The following is a 21,124-nucleotide window of genomic DNA, read 5'->3' on the forward strand; positions in this document are numbered from 1 at the left end:
AACTTTTTAGAAAAGAAAAAAAAATAAAGAAAAATATAAATTATTTACCAGATCAAATTGGACTTAAAAGGGAGAAGTTTCCAGAAAACTAAAAGAAGAGCACATTCTCTGGTCCTGAGGTTTCAAACTGCTAAACTTCACAGGAAGTATGTTACATATAAAAGAAAGTATGTACAGCATGGTGACTATAGTTAGTAATACTCCATTGCATATTTAAAAGTTGCTGGGAGAGTAGATCTTAAAAATTCTGAACACACAAAAACTTTATAACTATGTATACAGATTTTGACTTCTGGTGATTATCTCATAATATATACAAGTATCAAACCATTGTACACCTAAAATTAATGTAATGTTTTAGGTCAATTATACCTCAATATAAATAAAATAAATAAATAAAAAGCAAAACATCATTGTAGAAGAGTATGTTAAGCTGAAGAACTTATTGGGAAAACACTTGATAAAATATTTCTGATTAAAAGTGACTAATCTTAGTAAGTACAGAAGCAATTTGAAAAATCTGAAAACTGTTAACAGGTAGTAACAATTTCTGGTCTATACTGTTAATCATTCAACCTACCAAAATATATCTTAACATACCTATTTCAAATAAGTCTGATTTTACCATGTTACTCTTCCAAACTCTGAGTTATCAGCTAATGTGTAAGTATTAAGGCAGCAGTGTCCAGAATGTTATACATTCCATCCATTAGTTTTGTGTGTGGAAATATTTTATTACTATAAGAAGATAATGTGGAAAATAATCACACCCACACAATCACCACTAGCTTAAGAAGCCAAACATGGCAAACATGATAACATATTTCTGCTGACCTTTCTTTGATACCATTTTTCTTCACCTCACCCTAAGGCAGTGGTTCCCAAAGTGTGGGCAATAGACTAGCAGCATCAGCATCATCTGTGAACTTGGCAGAAATAATGCTTGGGACCCACCCCAGACTGACTGAACGGTAGGGTCCTGCCATCTGTTTTACATGCTATTGTAAAGAACTACTACCATAGGAGGAATGACTAGGTTCAATTTAGTTATTATCATCCCTGTGATGTTTTTCAACTTTTTTTTTTCAACTTTTATGTTTTAAGATAACCTCTCCCCCATTCCTTAAGCCCTCCTGGATTCTTGTCCCACCCCTGAACGATGAGTGACAGTTGTTGGTGCAGAGTACTGGACTAGGTGGGTCTATCAAATAATACGTCCTTAGGGTGACAGATTTAATCTCTTTCTCCTCTCTCTCTACCAGATAACGGAAGGCAATGACCTGAGAGGCAGAGAAAGTCGAGTTTGTTCTGCAAACTCTTCCACAAGAGAACTGATGTAAAGTTTAGACTAGCAATAGGGAATTAGCAAGACCATTCTCATATTAAGCCATAGTCTTCAATCTATCCTTAATCAGTAATGAAGGTGATGTTTTGGTTTTCATTTACTGACCCTTGTTTGATTTCTCAACTCGTTCAGAAATTAGTCAGGAAAAGGGGGTACTATTTGTCAGATATCCCCAAATACAGTACACAGATTTCTACAAACAATATATGGAGGTGTTTTGCATTTCTAGAACTCTATATAAATGGTATAGTACTGTACATATGCTTCCACACCTGTGCCTTAATAGTATATTTTTAAGATTATCTATTAATGATACATTTAGTTCTACTAAATTTTTACTCCTATATAGAATTTCACCTTATGATTATACCGTAATTAATCCATTTTCCTGTTAATGGCCATTTAAGGGGCACCTGGGTAGCTCAGTTGGTTAAGTGTCTGACTTTGGCTCAAGTCATGATCTTACAGTTCGTGAGCTGGGCTCTGTGCTGACAGCTCTGAGCCTAGAGTCAGCTTTGGTTTCTTTGTCTCCCACTCCCTGCCCCTCCCCCACTCATAGGCTTGGGCGCACTCGCGCGCACCCCCACTCTGTCAAAAATAAATAAGCATTACAAAAATTAAAAATAAATAAAAATTTCCAATTATTTTGATAATTCAAATAATATTGAACTTATGCTTGTACATCCCCTTGTGCACATATGAAAGCGTTTTCTTACTGTATATTCCCCAAAACAGAATTGCTTCTTCAGAGAGTATGCACATCTTCAACCTTAGTCAATACTGTCAGGTTGTTTTCCGAGCTGATTGTATGCTCCAAAGAAGCATGTAAGAATTCATTTTGCTCCATATCACTGCCAACACTTTTCTCAAAAGTTTAAATATTTCCAATAGAATGAGAGTGGAATACTTTTCACTTACCTGATGTGGTAGAGACTGCTCCCTAAAACCTCTTCCTTTCTACCACAATGATAGAAAATCTAGTTTTCTATCTGGGAAAATCTGGGACTACCCAGAATAAAGACTGCCTACATTTGCCAGAGTTCTTGCAGCAAGGTGAAGATATGAGAAACAATGTGTGCAACTTCTAAGTTGTGTACACTATGCCTTCCCCTCCCCTCTTCCCACTGACTGAAATGCAGCCATGGTGGTAAACCATCTTGGATCACACGAACAAGGGCGACACCCCAGGGATGGCAGAATAACAAGACATAAAGTGCCTAGGTCTCGGACCAAAGAGACAGTTTTGATGATTTCATGGAGCAAAGCCAACAAACCAACCTAGACTTTTACTTGTGAGAGAAATACATTTCTTTTTTTATGATACTATTATTTTAGGTCTCTATTACAAGTAGTGAAACCTATGTTCTATATCTGACTACTAGTAAGATTTGGCATCTTCAATGTTACTGACCATTAAATTCCTCTTCTGTGAATTGTCTTTTCATATATTTGCCCATTTTTTGATTGGGCTACCTTTTTATCGATTCGGAGGCATTCTTTATAAACTCTAGATATTGTTAGCACATGACTGTGTATTGCAAACAATGTTTCCCCATCTAAACTTGCCTCTCATTCTATGATATCATTTGATATATAAATGTTTTTATTTTCATGCAGTCAAATTTATCAGTCTTCTTCATAGTTTAAGCTGTTTATGTCTTATTTAAGAAATCTTTCCTACCTGAAGTTATGAAAGCATTTTCTTATCTTCCAAACATTTGAAAGTTTTGCTTATGTTTAGGTTTTTTATTTCCCTGAGGTTTATTTCTTGTTTAGTAAGAGATAGGGATCTAATTTCATTTTACTCTATATGGATATCTAATTGTTCCACCAACATGTATAGGATCTTTCACCACAGACTCAAAATGTTCTGTCATAGTAGGTTCCCATATGCGTGGTTCCATTTTTGGGCTTTCTTCTCTGTTTTGTTAGTCAATTTGTCTATCCCAGAGTCAATGCCATATTTTACTAATTTTATAGCCTCATTACAAGCCTTAATATTTAATAGGGTTAGTCATCCATCTATCCTTTCCTTTAAAACTATCTTGGCCATTCTCAGCCTAGGCTCTTTCATACAAATTTCAGAATCAGTTTTTCAAGTTTCAAAAAAGTTTCCTATAGTTTTGATTGAAATTAAATTAAATTAATAGTTTGTGAGAAATCAAGAACTTTATGATATTGAAGTTTTCCAATCATGAACATGATAAACCAGGGCTAATTTTCACTAGTTTATACCAGCATGTCTGTATGGATTGTTAAAATGTTAAAATACTTCTCTACTGATTAGTAAATATCTACTGCCCTGAGCCTATATTCTTGACTACTTCCAATAAGTTTTGACAATCTATAAAGGTGATCTTTTGTTAGAGTCATTCCTATACACCTAATTTTGTTGTTGTTGCTATTGTAGGGGTACCTATTTTTTTTTAATGTTTATTTATTCTGCGAGAAAAAGAGAGAGAGAGAGGGAGGGGCAGAGAGAGAGGGAGAGGGAGAATCCAAAGCAGGCTGTGCTGTCAGTGCAGAGCCCAATGCAGGGCTCAATTTTACGAACCATGAGATCATGATCTGAGCCGAAATCCAGAGTCAGACTGAGCCACCCAGGTGCCCTGAAGTATCTATTTTTAAAATACGTTTTCTAACTGTTCATTTATAAGATCATAATTTTTGTATATTGTATTTATGTATATCAACTTTGCTGAACTATTTTTGTTTAAATAACTTTTCTGTAGATTCTTTTTCTAGATTGTAACCACATTATCTATGAATTATCATGGCTTTGTTTGTTTCTTTCCTAATACTTACACTTTTCTTTTCTTTTTTTTTTCTTATGTGGCTAAAACCTTCAAAACAGTGGTGAATAGAAGCAGTTATAGTTGGCAAGTTTATCTTTAGACTTTATTTTTAGATAAAATGCTTCTAGTGTTTCATCATAAAGTATGATGTTTGCTATAGGTTTCTAAGACCAAAGTTCCCTTCTGCTTTGTTGTCATAATGGAATCATACTGTGATTAATATAAAGATACTAACAGACACAGAGAATATCAAGTGTAATGGCAAAGGGAAAATAAATCTGCAAAGGTGATTTTAAAAGCAAGGGATAACATATCATTCTCTCATATAGAGGAAAGACTTCCCAGATCCCCCAAAGTTTCCCATCCAGATACAGCTATTGGATAGTATCAAAAAGTATTTTCTGCTTTTAATGTGGGTTTTTTATCCTCTTGGTCCTGACTCCTGGAATATCTTTTTATGTGCCTGCCAGCTGTCCAGGTGCAAATAACCACTTCAAAACACTTTGAATACCTTATTTTTTGTCTCTCAGATAATTAAGTAAAGCAAAAGTCAATCTCCTACACTATCCCTTCAGGAGATTCAGGCTAAGTGGCCTAACTGAGCTCCACTCTTACATCCGCTATTCTAGTTCTAGATCACTAAGAACTGTTGCATAAATATGTGTTGAATATTATTAAATGCTCATTCTTTATTTGGATAATCATATTTTTCCTTTTAATCTGTTAATGTGGCTAATTAAAGTAATGAATTTTATTTTTTAAAGTAATGAATTTTAATGCTAACTTTGGCTTAATTTTTAATCTATGCTGGATTCAGGTCAAAAATATTTTATTTTAAATTTATGGATCTACATTTATAATGTAGTTTGAACTATAATTTTCCAGTTTTATACAATCTTTGTCTTCTTTTGGTATTAAAGTTATACCAGCTTCATAATGAGCCGAAGCCTATACCTTCTTTTTATAATGTCTAAAAGTGTCTATTAGAGTGGGAGTTCTGTGTTAGAACTTACACGTAAAGCCACTTCAGCCTATTTGTGTGGGTAGATGTGCTTTAAATTAATAATTCAATTTCTTTAATGGCTATGTCTATTTAGGTTTTCTAATTCTTCATGAGTTAGTTTTGGTTGCTATATTTTTCTAAAAAACTGCCCATTTTGTCAAAGTTCTTAAATTTGTTAACCTAAGTTTTATATTTTATCTCTGTTGTGTTTATAGCTATATCTATTTTCTACTTCCTAATATTGTGTATTCATGCTTTTTAAAAACCAATCTTGGCAGAAGTTTATATTAATAACCTTCAAAGAATCGGCTTTTGATTTTTTGATTCTATTGTGTCTTTGTTTTTGATTGCATTAATTTCTGCTTTTTATCTAATTTAAATTATTTTCCTTCCAATTTATTTTTTTTTACATACTGTTCTTTTCCTAACTTCTCAAATTGTACTCTTAGGTCACTAATCTTCTTTTCTATCTTCTTTTCTAATATATGCATGGAAAACTGAATATATTTCTTCCTACATATTATTTTAACTGTATTCCGCATTTTGATATTATTATTTTTTCTACGTTTTTACTAATTTCCATTATGATTTTTTTTAATGTCTCTTTATTTTGAGTGAGAGTGCACATGCGCACATGTGCAAGTGGGAAAGGGCAGAGAGAGAATCCCAAGCAGGCTCTGTGCTGTCAGCATGGAGCCCAATGCAGAGCTGATCTCACAAAGCGTGAGATCATGGCCTGAGCTGAAATCAAGAGTCAGACATTTAACCAACTGAGCCACCCAGACACTCCTCCATTATGATCTTTTTTGATCCATGAGTAATTTTTTTAAAGTTTCTATTTAAATTCCAGTTAACACATAGTATTATATTATTTTCTGGTGTACAATATAGTGATTCAGCTCTTCCATACAACACCTATGCCCTCACAAGTGTTCTCCTTAATCCCCATCATCTACTTCACCCGGCTCCCCACCCACCTCCCCTTGGGTAACCATCAGTTTGTTCTCTATAGTTAAGAATCTATTTCCTGGTTTGTCTCTCTCCCTATTTTTCCCCTTTGCTCATTTGTTTCTTAAGTTCTGCATATGAGTGAAATCATATGGTATTTGTCTTTCTCTGACTGACTTAATTCACTTAGCATTCTAGCTCCATTCACGTCGTGGCAAATGGTGAGATTTCATTCTTTTTTGGTTGAGTAATATTCCCTTGTATATATATACCACATCTTCTTTATCCACTCATCAATCAATGGACACTTGGGCTATTTCATAATTTGGCTACTGTAGATAATACTGCTATAAACATCAGGGCACATGTATCCCTTTGAATTAGTATTTTTGTATTCTTTGGGTAAATACCAGGATCATAGCCAAGAGTAATTTAGAAGTTTTTTAAATTTCTGAATATATGGAATTTTTTAGAAGTTTGTGTGATTGTTAATTTCTAATTGCATTATGTTCAGAGAACACATCCATATGACACTGATCCCTTGGTATTGGTTAGGATTTACTCTCTATTCCAGTATGTAATCAACCTTTGTAAACATTTCTATGTGCTTAAAAATAGTATATATTTTCTAATTATTGGATGCAGGATACTAGATTTGTTCATCAGATCAAAGATGTTAATTGGGTTGTTCAAATCTTTCACATTTTTATTATTATTTTTTCCCTGCTTGATTAATTTTTGAGAGAGGTGGGTTAAAATCTCTAATAGTGATTATGGATTTGTCATTTTCCCTTGTGTCAGTTTTGCTTTATTACTTGGTGCTTTGTTATAAGTTTAGACTTATTTATCTTTTTGCAGGTTAGATCCTATAACTAATCTAATTCCTAGTTCATTCATTCTGGTGAATGACTTAACTCCAAATTTTGGAGAGTCCTTGGATGAGTCTATGGTCCTGGGAAGGGTGATAAATGACAGTGATTTCCATACCTGAGTATATGTACTATACCTTATGTATAGTCATTATATATCGTATAACCATTTTTAATTATATACTTGGGCTCGATTACCCTAACATAAAGAAGCATTAGAGGGAGTCAAGTGACCTTCCAGAAGATTCCATATGACCTTGACCTGACTAGATTTAACCTATAGCAATCTAGTTTAAAACTTTCACCTTTATATAAAATTGTAAGTTTTGACCTTCACAGGTCTGCTTTTTTTCTCTTTCTCTCTCCATGCTAATTAGCAGGATTCTAGAGCTTACTCTTGAGAATGCAGATCCTCTAATGAACAAATGTTAATAAAATAACTTGAGAAACATCAGAATATTTTCCTCTTTTTCCTTGTAGCTAATTGTTTTGTATCACAAAGCTAGATTTTTGATAAACGGGTAAATCAAGAACATTTAACAACTATTATTTTTATCTCCTGTTCAAAATTTAAGCTTGTATGAAAATATATTGTTCTATTTTCTCTTATAATTCTCTTTACAAATGTTGTTTGTAAAAAACAAACAACAAATGACAAAACATGGACTTGAGACAATGTTGCTATATCCTATGAGATGTAACCTGCAGCCTCTGCAATGTCAGTCATTGCCTTGCTTGATAAATGGGTACCTACAAATACCTTTTAAATTAACATCTCTGTTTTATCGATGATATTTACATTTATATTTGTAAATTTTTTGTTGTTATTGTTAGTCAGAAAAAGGTTTCGGTTTACCTCTTCTCCCCTCATTCATATAATCTCTTGACTGCCCTTGGATTTTGTATTCAAATAATTTGATTTTGTTTTATTTAAAATAACACCTTTGGGGCACCTGGGTAGGCACAGTTGATTAAGTATTCTACTCTTGATTTTGGCTCAGGTCATGATCTCATGGTCATGAGATCAAGCTCCACTTCAGGCTCCATGCTGAGCATAGAGCCTGCTGGGGGTTCTCTCTCTCTCCCTTTCTCTCTGCCCCTCTCCCACCCACACACACTCTCTCTCCAAAATAAATAAACATTAAAAAATAAAATAAAATAAAAACAATTTCTTTAGGTGCACCTGGCTGGCTCAGTCAGTGGAACATGCAACTTTTGATCTTGGCATTGTAAGTTCAAACCCCATGTTGGATGTAAAGATTACTTAAAAATAAAATCAATTAATCAACCAATAAAACACCCACTATAACTTTTTTCTACCTTCCTACTATCAACCTTTTTATGTCCTTATGCTTTGTGACTCAATCCAATCTGATATTTTATTTTTTAACTGGAAAGTTTAATACATTCATATTTATTGTGCTTACTGACATATTTAAATTGATTTTGACATCTTATTTTGTGCTATTGACTGTACTTTGCTTCCCTTTTCTCTTTCCTGCCTTCTTTTGAATTGATAGTTATCTTGTCACCCTCTACTGGTTTGAAAATAATACATTCTATTTGCATTATTTTATTTTACTAGAAAAAAATTCTTAGCATCTATATATATGTATGTGTATCTAATTCTATCTATCACCTATCTATATAATTTTTTTTGGTTTGAGAGAAAGAGAGAGAGCACAAGTGGGGGAGAGTGAGAGAGTGAGAGAGAGAGAGAGAGAGAGAGAGGGAGAGAGAATCCCAAGCAGGCTCTATACTGTCAGCATAGAGCTTAATGTGGGGCTTGAACTCACAAACCATGAAGCAAAGTCAGATGCTTAACCAACTGAGCCACCCAGGCACCCCAATATATGATTTCTAATTTTACCCTCTATGTCAAATATAACGTTTTATATTTTCACTTCTTTATCTCTCTAAGCTATATTCTAAGTAATTTTTTCAGAGCTATCTTCTAATTCATAATTCTTTTTAGCTTGTCTGATCTGCTATTTAACTCACTTATGGAATTTTAGATTTCAATAGCCATATTTTTCATTTTCAGAAGTTCTTTTGTTCTTTTTCAGCTTTTTCCAGTCTGTCTTGATATTTCCTTATTCTTTTCTCATAATTTTTATTCTTTCACATATCTAATGATTTAAACATACTTTATAATCTCTGTTGTAGTATTTGAAATTTGTAAGAGTTCTACTGCAACTGTATTCTGACTCATTAATGGTGGATTAGTATTTTTTGTAATTTGGATTATGAACTCATCTTCAGGGGACTCTACCTGTGGGAATATTGTAAGTCTGAGTTGAGATGTATCCTCCAGAGAAATTCTGTCTTTGTTTCTACCAGGCTTGCTTGGAAGTGTTACCAGCTTATGATGACATTGAAATATATTTCCCTGAGATTCTAGTGTTATGGAGGTAGCATATATTCAAGGCTCTAAACCTTTTCAAGGCAGGCTGTGGTTGCTAATTCCCAAGGAAAATCTTTTTCTCCTGAGTCCAAACCTGAACAGACAAATCTCCATATCTTGTCTTTCGTTCTATACTTTCTCCCTAGACAATATACTCTGAGCAAAAGCTTCGTTTGTGTATATCAGCGACACCAAGATTTTACATAACTTCATCACAGATTCTCTCCTTTGAATTCCAAACCCTTGTATCTATCTGCCTATTTGAATATTTAAGACACCACATCAAACTCAACTAGTTTAAGGTCAATAAAGTTTATGACCTTCTCCTCAAAACCAGTTCTCTTCTAGTGTTTTCTGCCTCAGTGAATGGCATGAGCTATATCCATATAGCTGTTCAAGCCAAAAATTCAGGAGCCATCCTTGATACCCCTCTTCTTCTCATTCCTTCCCTGACCCTCCACCCCCGCCCATCTAACCCATCACCAATCCCTGTCAATTTTCCTCTTAAATATCTCTTAAATCTACCCATTCTCCCCATCTCTACTGCCTTCAGGCTATTTCAGGCTACCATCATCTTTAGCCTGGACCACTGCAGTTTCCTCACATTGAATGAATGTATACAAATACAGATTAGATTGTTACTCTTTCCTGCTTGAAATGCTCATTTACTAGCTTTACATTCATGGGTCTTAAGTACTTAATATGGTCTACATGGCTCTGTAAGACAAGCCACTGCCTTCTCTTGGACCCATTCTCATTTTATTTTCTTTTTCTGTGCTCTAGCTACGATGGCCTTCACTGTATTATTTAAAACCACAACTCTCTTATCTTCCCACACTGCTTTGGTACATGCTGTTTCCTTTTCCTGAAATGCCAATCCCTCTGACCCCAACTTTATTCAGTCAATATGTAACTCATCCTCTATTTCTCTGTTCAAACATCATTTGCTCAGTTCTCATCCCTTTCTATCATGGTCTTTGTTTGTTTATAACTGTATATTCATTACTGGGGTTATACAGTTGATGTCTGTTTTCCCCACTTGGCTAGTGATCAGGGACCTTTGTCTCATTTTGTTCAATACTATATCCTGAGTGTTGGCATAGACTAGAACATACAAAGTACTTAATATGTATTTCTTGAATGAATAATAATCATTAAAAATATGATTACAAACACATCTATTCACAATAATCCAAAGGTAAATAAGAAGTGGATATAGTTATGGATAAAACAAGTGACAACTATATGGGGATTCCATTATATTCTTCTCTCTACTTTTCCAAATGTTTAAAGTTTTCCCTAGAAAAAGACTATGTAACTTACAAAATGAACACTTTTGAGTCTTTGGATAAACTGTGAACTTAATCTTAAAAATAAAATATTGACGGGGCTCCTGAGTGGTTCAGCCAGTTAAGCATCCAACTCTTGGTTTCAGCTCAGGTCATGATCTCATGGTTTGTGAGATTGAGCCCTACATTAGGCTCTGCACTGACAGCTCGGAGCCTGCTTGGGATTCTCTCTCTCCCTCTCTGCTCCTCCCCTGCCTGTGGTCTCTCTCTCAAAACAAGCAAATAAGCTAAAAAAATAATAATAAAATATTGGCTATTGTTTATAATGTTGCTATAAACATCAGGGTGCATGTATCCCTTCAAATTAGTATTTTTGTATCCTTTGGGAAAATACCTAATAGAGCAATTGGTGGATTGTAAAGTAGTTCTATTTTTAACTTTCTGAGGAAACTCCATACTGTTTTCCAGAGTGGCTGAACCAAGTTTGCATTCCTACCAACAGTGTAAGAGGGTTCCCCTTTCTGCACATCCTCACCAACACCTGTTATTAATTTCAACAATAGCCAAATTATGGAAAGAACTGAAACAGTGACTGAACATTCAAACGTTGACTGTTGAATGGATAAAGATGTGGTATATATACATACAATGGAATATTACTCAGCCACAAAAAAGAACAAAATCTTGCCATTTGCAACAATGTGGCTGGAGCTCGAGAGTATTAAGCTAAGCAAAATCAGTCATAGAAAAACAAATGTCATCTGATTTCACTCTTATGTGGAATTTAAGAAACAAAACAAATGAACTTAGAGGGGGAGAAAAGAGAGCCAAACCAAGAAACAGATGCTTAACTATAGAGAACAAACTGAGGGTTACTGGGGGGAAGGTGTGTGGGGGAATGGGTTAAATAGGTGATGGGTATTTAGAAGGGCACTTATAATGAGCACTGGGTGTTGTATGTAAGTGATGAATCACTAAATTCTACACCTGAATCTAATATTGCACTATATGTTAACTAGCTAGAATTTTTTTAATGTTTATTTTGAGAGAGACAGAGAGGGTGTGTGCACATGTGTATACAAGCATGCAACTGAGGGAAGAGGCAGAGAAAGACTAGAAAGAGGACTGAGAGAATCCCAACCAGCATGGATAGCACAGAGGCTGATGCGGGGTTCAATCCCACAAACCCTGAGATCATGACCTGAGCTGAAATCAAGAGTCGAAGGCTTAACCAACTGAGCCACCCAAGTGCCCCTAAATAGCTGGAATTTAAGTAATATTTGGGAAAAATAAATAAATAAAATATTGGCTCCTTAGGGAATGAATATTTTATTTAACTAAAAAGAAATTATACTGACCTGAAGATATTTCGGTAATGGTTAATTGGACCATTTAATGCTCCAGGCTGGGAGAAGACATAAATATAAGCCTCAAGATCTTCTGTTGTTAATCGACATCCTTTTCTTCCAATACCAGTGCTATGACTGGTAAACAGATGTTTCAAAGCCTAATTTAAGTGAAAAGAAAATAATTACAACTTTTTAGTTACCTAACAATAAACCTTTGGCTTTTGAAAGAGAATGATGGTTAGTGTCAGTGACAACTTCCCATTTCTGCTCTAGCCAGGTAGGAGACCTGTTTACACACTATATACATTTTTGCTTTCCTGGCTTTACTTTTGGTATTCTTCCCTTCTAATACCCCATGTACACTTTACACTTATGAAAAGCAACCTATGTTCTTGGTGCCTATTCACATTCTATAAGGCTAAGTTCAGATACCATTGCTACCCTAAAGTCTTCCCTAATATTCTAGCTAATAGTAGTTTATCTGTTTACTGACAATCTACTCCCCCAACAATTGTTTGAACTTTTTTGGACTATAATCCAGAGTAACAAACACATTATATGTCATGATCCAGTTCAGACTCATACACATACTTTTCTGCAACAAAAGTTTAAAGAAATATCTCTTGAGGTCCTGGGTGGCTAGGTCGGTTTAGCATCCAACTTTGGCTTAGGTCGTGATGTCACAGTTTGGGGGTTTGAGCCCCACATTGGGCTCTGTGCTGACAGCTCAGAATCTGGAGCCTGCTTCGGATTCTGTGTCTCCCTCTCTCTCTCTGCCCCTCTCCTGCTTGTGCTGTCTCTCAAAACTAAATAAATGTTAAAAATTTTTAAAAAAAGAAAAAAGAAAACAGGATTTAAAAGTAGAATCTAGAGGGGTGCTTGGGTGATTCAGTCAGTTAAGTGTCTGACTTTGGCTCAGGTCATGATCTCATGGTTCATGAGTTTGAGCCCCGAGTCTGTGCTAACAGCTCAGAGCCTGGAGCCTGCTTGGGATTCTGTGTCTCCCTCTCTCTCTGCCCCTTGCCCATGCACCCTCTGTCTCTCCTTCTCTCAAAAATAAAAAACATGAAAAAAAATTTTTAAAGAAATATCCCTTACTCTTATTATAGTGTGTACTGATAGTTTCAATTCACTTCTGTTCTACTTTATTTTTTAAAAAATTCAAATTCAAGCCACTAAACTGATTTCGTGACTCATTAATGGGTCCCCACCCACAACTGAAAAACACTGCTCTATACTAGTGTTTCTCAACGTGTAGATCTAAATCACCTACATCAGAATCATTAGGATTCTTGTTTAAAATGCAGATCCCTGGGAGCGACTGGGTGGCTCAGTCGGTTAAGCGTCAGGACTTTTGCTCAGGTCATGATAACCTAATTCGTAGTTTGAGACCCACAGCAGGCTCTCTTCTCTGCTCTCAGCACAGAGTCTGCTTAGGAACCTCTGTCTGTCTGTCTCTCTCTCTTTCTGCCCCCCACTCTCTCCCCCACTCTCTCTCTCTCTCAAAAATAAACATTAAAAAATAAAATAAAATGCAGATCCCCGAACCCCCAAACACATCTGCAAAAATATGAAATGATTTATGCAAAAGGTGATTAATTGAAACATTATTTGCAGTAGCAAAAGACAGGAAATAAAAAATGTCCATCAGTGGGGCATTAGTTGAATAAACTATGATATAGCCACACAAGGGTGTATTATGCATTCTAACTACTCCAAGAGAAGATGGAGATGATTATGTGCTAATATAGAGTAGCTGACCCCAATGACATATCTTTAAGTGGGGGAAAAAATAGAAAGGGTGGAAAACAGTGTTTATAGTATGTTACCACCTTTTGTGTAAGAAGGAGTAGACAAATATATACACATGTCCTTATATTTTCAAAAAGAAACAATAAAAAAAATGAAACAAAAATTAACCAGAATAGTTTCTGTGGAAGAGGGAGGAAATAAGATGGTAGGAAACAGAGGCCTAAGCAAGACCTCTCTGTGCCTTGTATTAGAGTTTTGACTTGAACCATATACATGCTTTTTACAAAATATGAAAGTTAAGTAAAATTCTGTGGTCCTAATTTTGCCTGGAAATATGAATAAGAACACATTATTTTTTTCTCTCTAAAAATTATGTATGTATAAATTCTGTCCAACAGAAAGATGTAGAAGCAATAAAAACCCAGTAACAATGATCACCTTGACACCCAGACCATTTCCGACTAATAGGAGCCAGAGTTCCTTCAATAAATGATTGATTCCAGATCTGGGGCAGGGAATAAAATATGACCCGAGGACATTAAGAAACTAAGCTATTACTGACTGAAGGATTTATGTCAAAAGGACATAGGAGCCAACGTGAAGGAGTTTCCACTTGCCTGTTATGCCATATTGCCTAATATGAGACAATCTGAGCATCAAAAAGAATGACTGCAATTGAGTGATACATGTCAAATATATTTTTTAAAACTCATGAGCTCCTAATGATATAGCAAAAAAGAAAACTTCATTGGTTATCATTGGAAATTTCTAGGACACCGAGTCATTGCTCTGGAAGTTGTTTATAAAGATAAAGAATGAAGCATTTATCCTGCCATTCTTTTCTGTGAACTGTATATTTCAGAATAACCAAAGAGTAGATGTGGACCATTCTTCTTTAAGGAAGGATTCCAGTCAATAAAAGCAGGAAAAGATGATAGAAATAGAAAATCACCATTTTGCAGATTCTAATGAAATACAGATGTGGGCAATGATGATCAAGATATGCTAAAATTATTTGGTGGCAGGTTGTTAGGAAATTTAGATAAGCTGACAACTCATGAGCCCACTGGTCACTGTTAGTGTTACTAAAACTGAGACAACTAGACCTTATGTGCTTCCCTGATGTGATGCATTAGGAAATACACAGCACCACCTACGAGTATTCTTGTCAAATGAAAACTCATTTTAACCAAGCCTCTAGATTAGTAGCATCCATGAAGCATGAGAAATAAGAATTAGCAGAAAAAGTTAAATAACACCATGATGAAGTAGTCAGCCAAATCCAAAATGTGGATCATTCCCCAGGACAAATGACCAAATTTCTTCAGGAAAAAAAAAAAGTGTTAAAAAAATAAGAAGGAACTGTTATACACTGAAAAAACTACAATAATCAAATATAATGTGTGGACCTTGTTTGGCTCCTAATTCAAACAAATAAAGTGTACAAAGACAGTTGATCATAACCTGTTCAAAGATTAATAGTACCAGAGACTAATACTTAAATAGCAAATGAAGCTCTCATTTAGCAAATCTCTTGTTGGAAATTTTAACACAGTCTAAAATTTGTGCAGATTTTTTTGTACCCCAAATAAAGTCCAAAATTGGAAAAAAAAATAATTGAGACAGTTAAGGAAATTTGAATAGGTATTAAATGATAGTAAGGAGTAAGTATTCATTTTGTTAGGTTTGATAATGGCATTGGAGTTATGTTTTTAAAAAGTCCTTATCTGCAGAAGTTTTTCCAGGTAAAACAATATTGTCTTTTTTAAGCCTCCTTAAATATCTAATACCGTGTTAGGTACACAAAAAGCATTCAATAAACTTCCAAGAAATAGATACAATATATGACTCCTGGTTGTAGGTGTATAGGGTACACCAAACCCCTCATGTTTACTTTGTTTCAGGGTTTTGTTTGCACTCAAGGGCCTCGACTTCTGCCGTGTCAAATTCTCTCACCTGGTATTCATATTCCTTTGTCTCCCCATGGAATGTTCTCTAAAAAGAGGTTTGCCTATAGGGATACAGGCTCTCAACAAAAATTGAGCAACAACCAGGCACTCAAATATACAGAGACTGTAAAAATAAGTAAGCCTATAGATGAGGTCTTAGAAGCATTTATTAAATCTTAGCATTTGTCTATTTTTCTTTCTGAAGGATGGACTTTAAAATATTTTTCATTAAGAGTAATACATTATTTGCTTGACTTGCCTTTTTTTTTCTTGCAAAAGAGGAAAAGCCTAACAGTGGACAGCAAATAACAATCAATAAATGATTATTTTAAACAAATGACATAAACAGGACCAGTTATTTCTTTTCTTTCCTTCTTTTTCTAGTGCTGCTGTCTATCTTTATTTTATTTTTAACTTCCTAACTATGTCATCCTCTTGGACTCCAGTTTTTCAACTTTATTATTGAGGTATAATTGACACATAACATTATATTAGTTTCAGGTGTGCAACATGATTAAATATTTGTATAATTTCAAAAATGATCACCACAATAAATCTAGTTAACATCCATCACCATGTTTGACTTACCTTGAAATCATTTATTGAGAACATAAATTCTGGGAACCATGGTATTTGGAAGAAGTAATAATGGCTGGATTTGAACAGCTGGGCAGGGTGTCGTAAAATATATTCTGAAATTAAAATGCCATGTTAGACCTTATCCAAGGGGTATAAATTACTTACTATTGAAAGAGCTTCTTTTCAAGGCAGTTTCACCTTTGAGATGATCCCATAAAAGAATCCACAAGTAAGCCTTCTGTATTTTTCTCTTTGGAACAATTTCTATGTTCTTATATTTTATTAGGGACATTTCTAGTATTTAGAAAATTTATAGCACTTTAAATAAAAAGAAAATTTCATTATATAAAGACTTGACTCAGAAGGGAACAGGAAACCCAAATGACATTGCCTTTTCTCCAAGGTTATTATCAGTGACCTCACACTTTCCCTAGGGATAAATGGGGAGGTAATTTTCTGTTGTTTAAAAGATTTTGTTTACAGGTGGATTTGAATACCTTATTAATTTGGCCTCAACAGAAACTAACATGTTTCCTATAAATTCATTTATGGATCTAGAAAATTCCTTCATTCAAGGAATATTTTAATATCTACTGTGTGTGAGGGGGTTTAGCAGTTAATAAGACAGAAGAGGTTCCCATTAATAAGGAATTTATACAGTAAATAACCAATATTTAAAAAGATCACTTTAGATAGCAACAGTAATAAAAAGAAAATTAAAAGAAGGTAATCTGATTGAGAATTATTGGGTGATGTGGAGAGACTATTATTCAGCAGAAGTGGTCATAATAGGCTTCTCTAGGTATACGAAGTGTGGACTGAGTCCTGAAGGGTAAGAGGGAGTCAGCCATGCAAAGATCTAGGAAAAAAAACCCAGGCACAAGGGGCCACCTGGGTGGCTCAGTCGGTTAAGCGTCCGACTTTGGCTCAGGTCATGATCTCTTGGTTTGTGAGTTTGAGCCCCCAGTAGGGCTCTGTGCTGACAGCTCAGAGCCTGAAGCCTGCTTCGGATTCTGTGTCTCCCTCCCTCTCTGCCTCTTCCCTGCTCAAAGTCTGCCTCTCTGTCTCTCAATAATAAATAAATGTTGGATTTCGATAGGAAGATGGCGGCGTAGGAGGACGCTGGGCTCACCGCGTGTCCTGCTGATCACTTAGATTCCACCTACACCTGCCTAAATAACCCAGAAAACCGCCAGAGGATTAGCAGAATGGAGTCTCCAGAGCCAAGCGCAGACGAGAGGCCCATGGAAAAGGGTAGGAAGGGCAGCGAGGCGGTGCGCACTCCACGGACTGGCGGGAGGGAGCCGGGGCGGAGGGGCGGCTCGCCGGCCAAGCAGAGCCCCCGAGTCTGGCTGGCAAAAGCAGAGGGGCCTGACGGAGTGTGTTCCGACAGCAAGCGCGACTTAGCGTCTGGGAGGTCATAAGTTAACAGCTCTGCTCAGAAAGGGGGAAGGCTGGAGGACAAAGGGAGGGAGAGCTGCTGAGCCCCCGGACGGCAGAGCTCAGCTTGGCGGGGAATAAAGGCGCTCGCCAGCGCCATCTCCCCCGCCCATCCCCCAGCCAAAATCCCAAAGAGAACCAGTTCCTGCCAGGGAACTTGCTCGCTCCGCGCAAACACCCAACTCTGTGCTTCTGCGGAGCCAAACCTCCGGCAGCGGATCTGACTCCCTCCCGCTGCCACAGGGCCCCTCCTGAAGTGGATCACCTAAGGAGAAGTGAGCTAAGCCTGCCCCTCCTGCCCCCGTGCACCTTGCCTACCCACCCCAGCTAATACGCCAGATCCCCAGCACCACAAGCCTGGCAGTGTGCAAGTAGCCCAGACGGGCCAGGCCACCCCACAGTGAATCCCGCCCCTAGGAGAGGGGAAGAGAAGGCACACACCAGTCTGACTGTGGCCCCAGCGGTGGGCTGGGGGCAGACATCAGGTCTGACTGCGGCCCCGCCCACCAACTCCAGTTATACACCACAGCACAGGGGAAGTGCCCTGCAGGTCCTCACCACTCCAGGGACTATCCAAAATGACCAAACGGAAGAATTCCCCTCAGAAGAATCTCCAGGAAATAACAACAGCTAATGAACTGATCAAAAAGGATTTATTTTTTTTAAAATTTTTTTTTTTTTCAACGTTTATTTATTTTTGGGACAGAGAGAGACAGAGCATGAACGGGGGAGGGACAGAGAGAGAGGGAGACACAGAATCGGAAGCAGGCTCCAGGCTCTGAGCCATCAGCCCAGAGCCTGACGCGGGGCTCGAACTCACAGACCGTGAGATCGTGACCTGGCTGAAGTCGGACGCTTAACCGACTGCGCCACCCAGGCGCCCCTCAAAAAGGATTTAAATAATGTAACAGAAAGTGAATTTAGAATAATAGTCATAAAATTAATCGCTGGGCTTGAAAACAGTATAGAGGACAGCAGAGAATCTCTTGCCACAGAGATCAAGGGACTAAGGAACAGTCACGAGGAGCTGAAAAGCGCTTTAAACGAAATGCAAAACAAAATGGAAACCACGATGGCTCAGCTTGAAGAGGCAGAGGAGAGAATAGGTGAACTAGAAGATAAAGTTATGGAAAAAGAGGAAGCTGAGAGAAAGAGAGATAAAAAAATCCAGGAGTATGAGGGGAAAATTAGAGAACTAAGTGATACACTAAAAAGAAATAATATATGCATAATTGGTATCCCAGAGGAGGAAGAGAGAGGGAAAGGTGCTGAAGGGGTACTTGAAGAAATAATAGCTGAGAACTTCCCTGAACTGGGGAAGGAAAAAGGCATTGAAATCCAAGAGGCACAGAGAACTCCCTTCAGACGTAACTTGAATCGATCTTCTGCACAACATACCATAGTGAAACTGGCAAAATAAAAGGATAAAGAGAAAATTCTGAAAGCAGCAAGGGATAAACGTGCCCTCACATATAAAGGGAGACCTATAAGACTCGTGACTGATCTCTCTTTTGAAACTTGGCAGGCCAGAAAGGATTGGCACGATATCTTCAGTATGCTAAACAGAAAAAATATGCAGCCGAGAATCCTTTATCCAGCAAGTCTGTCATTTAGAATAGAAGGAGAGATAAAGGTCTTCCCAAACAAACAAAAACTGAAGGAATTTGTCACCACTAAACCAGCCCTACAAGAGATCCTAAGGGGGATCCTGTGAGACAAAGTACCAGAGACATCACCACAAGCATAAAACATACAGACATCACAATGACTCTAAACCCGTATCTTTCTATAATAACACTGAATGTAAATGGATTAAATGCACCAACCAAAAGACATAGGGTATCAGAATGGATAAAAAAAACAAGACCCATCTATCTGCTGTCTACAAGAGACTCATTTTAGATCTGAGGACACCTTTAGATTGAGAGTGAGGGGATGGAGAACTATTTATCATGCTACTGGAAGCCAAAAGAAAGCTGGAGTAGCCATACTTATATCAGACAAACTAGACTTTAAATTAAAGGCTGTAACAAGAGATGAACAAGGGCATTATATAATATTACAGGGTCTATCCATCAGGAAGAGCTAACAATTATAAATGTCTATGCACCAAATACCGGAGCCCCCAAATATATAAAACAATTACTCATAAACATAAGCAACCTTATTGATAAGAATGTGGTCATTGCAGGGGACTTTAACACTCCACTTACAGAAATGGATAGATCATCTAGACACATGGTCAATAAAGAAACAATGGCCCTGAATGATACATTGGATCACATGGACTTGACAGATATATTTAGAACTCTGCATCCCAGAGCAACAGAATATACTTTCTTCTCGAGTGCACATGGAACATTCTCCAAGATAGATCATATACTGGGTCACAAAACAGCCCTTCATAAGTTTACAAGAATTGAAATTATACCATGCATACTTTCAGACCACAATGCTATGAAGCTTGAAATCAACCACAGGAAAAAGTCTGGAAAACCTCCAAAAGCATGGAGGTTAAAGAACACCCTACTAACGAATGAGTGGGTCAACCAGGCAATTAGAGAAGAAATTAAAAAATATATGGAAACAAACGAAAATGAAAATACAACAATCCAAACGCTTTGGGACACAGCGAAGGCAGTCCTGAGAGGAAAATACATACCAATCCAGGCCTGTCTCAAGAAACAAGAAAAATCCCAAATACAAAATCTAACAGCACACCTAAAGGAAATAGAAGCAGAACAGCAAAGGCAGCCTAAACCCAGCAGAAGAAGAGAAATCATAAAGATCAGAGCAGAAATAAACAATATAGAATCTAAAAAAACTGTAGAGCAGATCAACGAAACCAAGAGTTGGTTTTTTGAAAAAATAAACAAAATTGACAAACCTCTAGCCAGGCTTCTCAAAAAGAAAAGGGAGATGACCCAAATAGATAAAATCATGAATGAAAAGGGAATTATTACAACCAATCCCTCAGAGATACAGACAATTATCAGGGAATACTATGAAAAATTATATGCCCACAAATTGGACAACTTGGAAGAAATGGACAAATTCCTAAACACCCACACTCTTCCAAAACTCAATCAGGAGGAAATAGAAAGCTTGAACAGACCCATAACCAGCGAAGAAATTGAATCGGTTATCAAAAATCTCCCAACAAATAAGAGTCCAGGACCAGATGGCTTCCCAGGGGAGTTCTACCAGACGTTTAAAGCAGAGATAATACCTATCCTTCTCAAGCTATTCCAAGAAATAGAAAGGGAAGGAAAACTTCCAGACTCATTCTATGAAGCCAGTATTACTTTGATCCCTAAACCAGACAGAGACCCAGTAAAAAAAGAGAACTACAGGCCAATATCCCTGATGAATATGGATGCAAAAATTCTCAATAAGATACTA

At 36.7% G+C, this 21,124-nt stretch overlaps 1 protein-coding gene across 1 annotated transcript in view; it reads right to left on the reverse strand.

The window, feature by feature from the left end:
- Positions 1-21,124, reverse strand: part of EPHX4 (epoxide hydrolase 4) — a 48,180-nt gene that overhangs the window by 3,953 nt on the left and 23,103 nt on the right. Inside the window, exons 5-6 of the mRNA XM_058716598.1 lie at positions 16,292-16,395; positions 12,012-12,160 (exon numbers count right to left, since the gene is read on the reverse strand). Coding sequence (XP_058572581.1) covers positions 12,012-12,160; positions 16,292-16,395 — 253 coding nt within the window. The remainder of the gene's footprint in view (positions 1-12,011; positions 12,161-16,291; positions 16,396-21,124) is intronic.

This window comes from Neofelis nebulosa, chromosome 2 (genome assembly GCF_028018385.1).
Source record: "Neofelis nebulosa isolate mNeoNeb1 chromosome 2, mNeoNeb1.pri, whole genome shotgun sequence".
Lineage (NCBI taxonomy): Eukaryota > Metazoa > Chordata > Mammalia > Carnivora > Felidae > Neofelis > Neofelis nebulosa.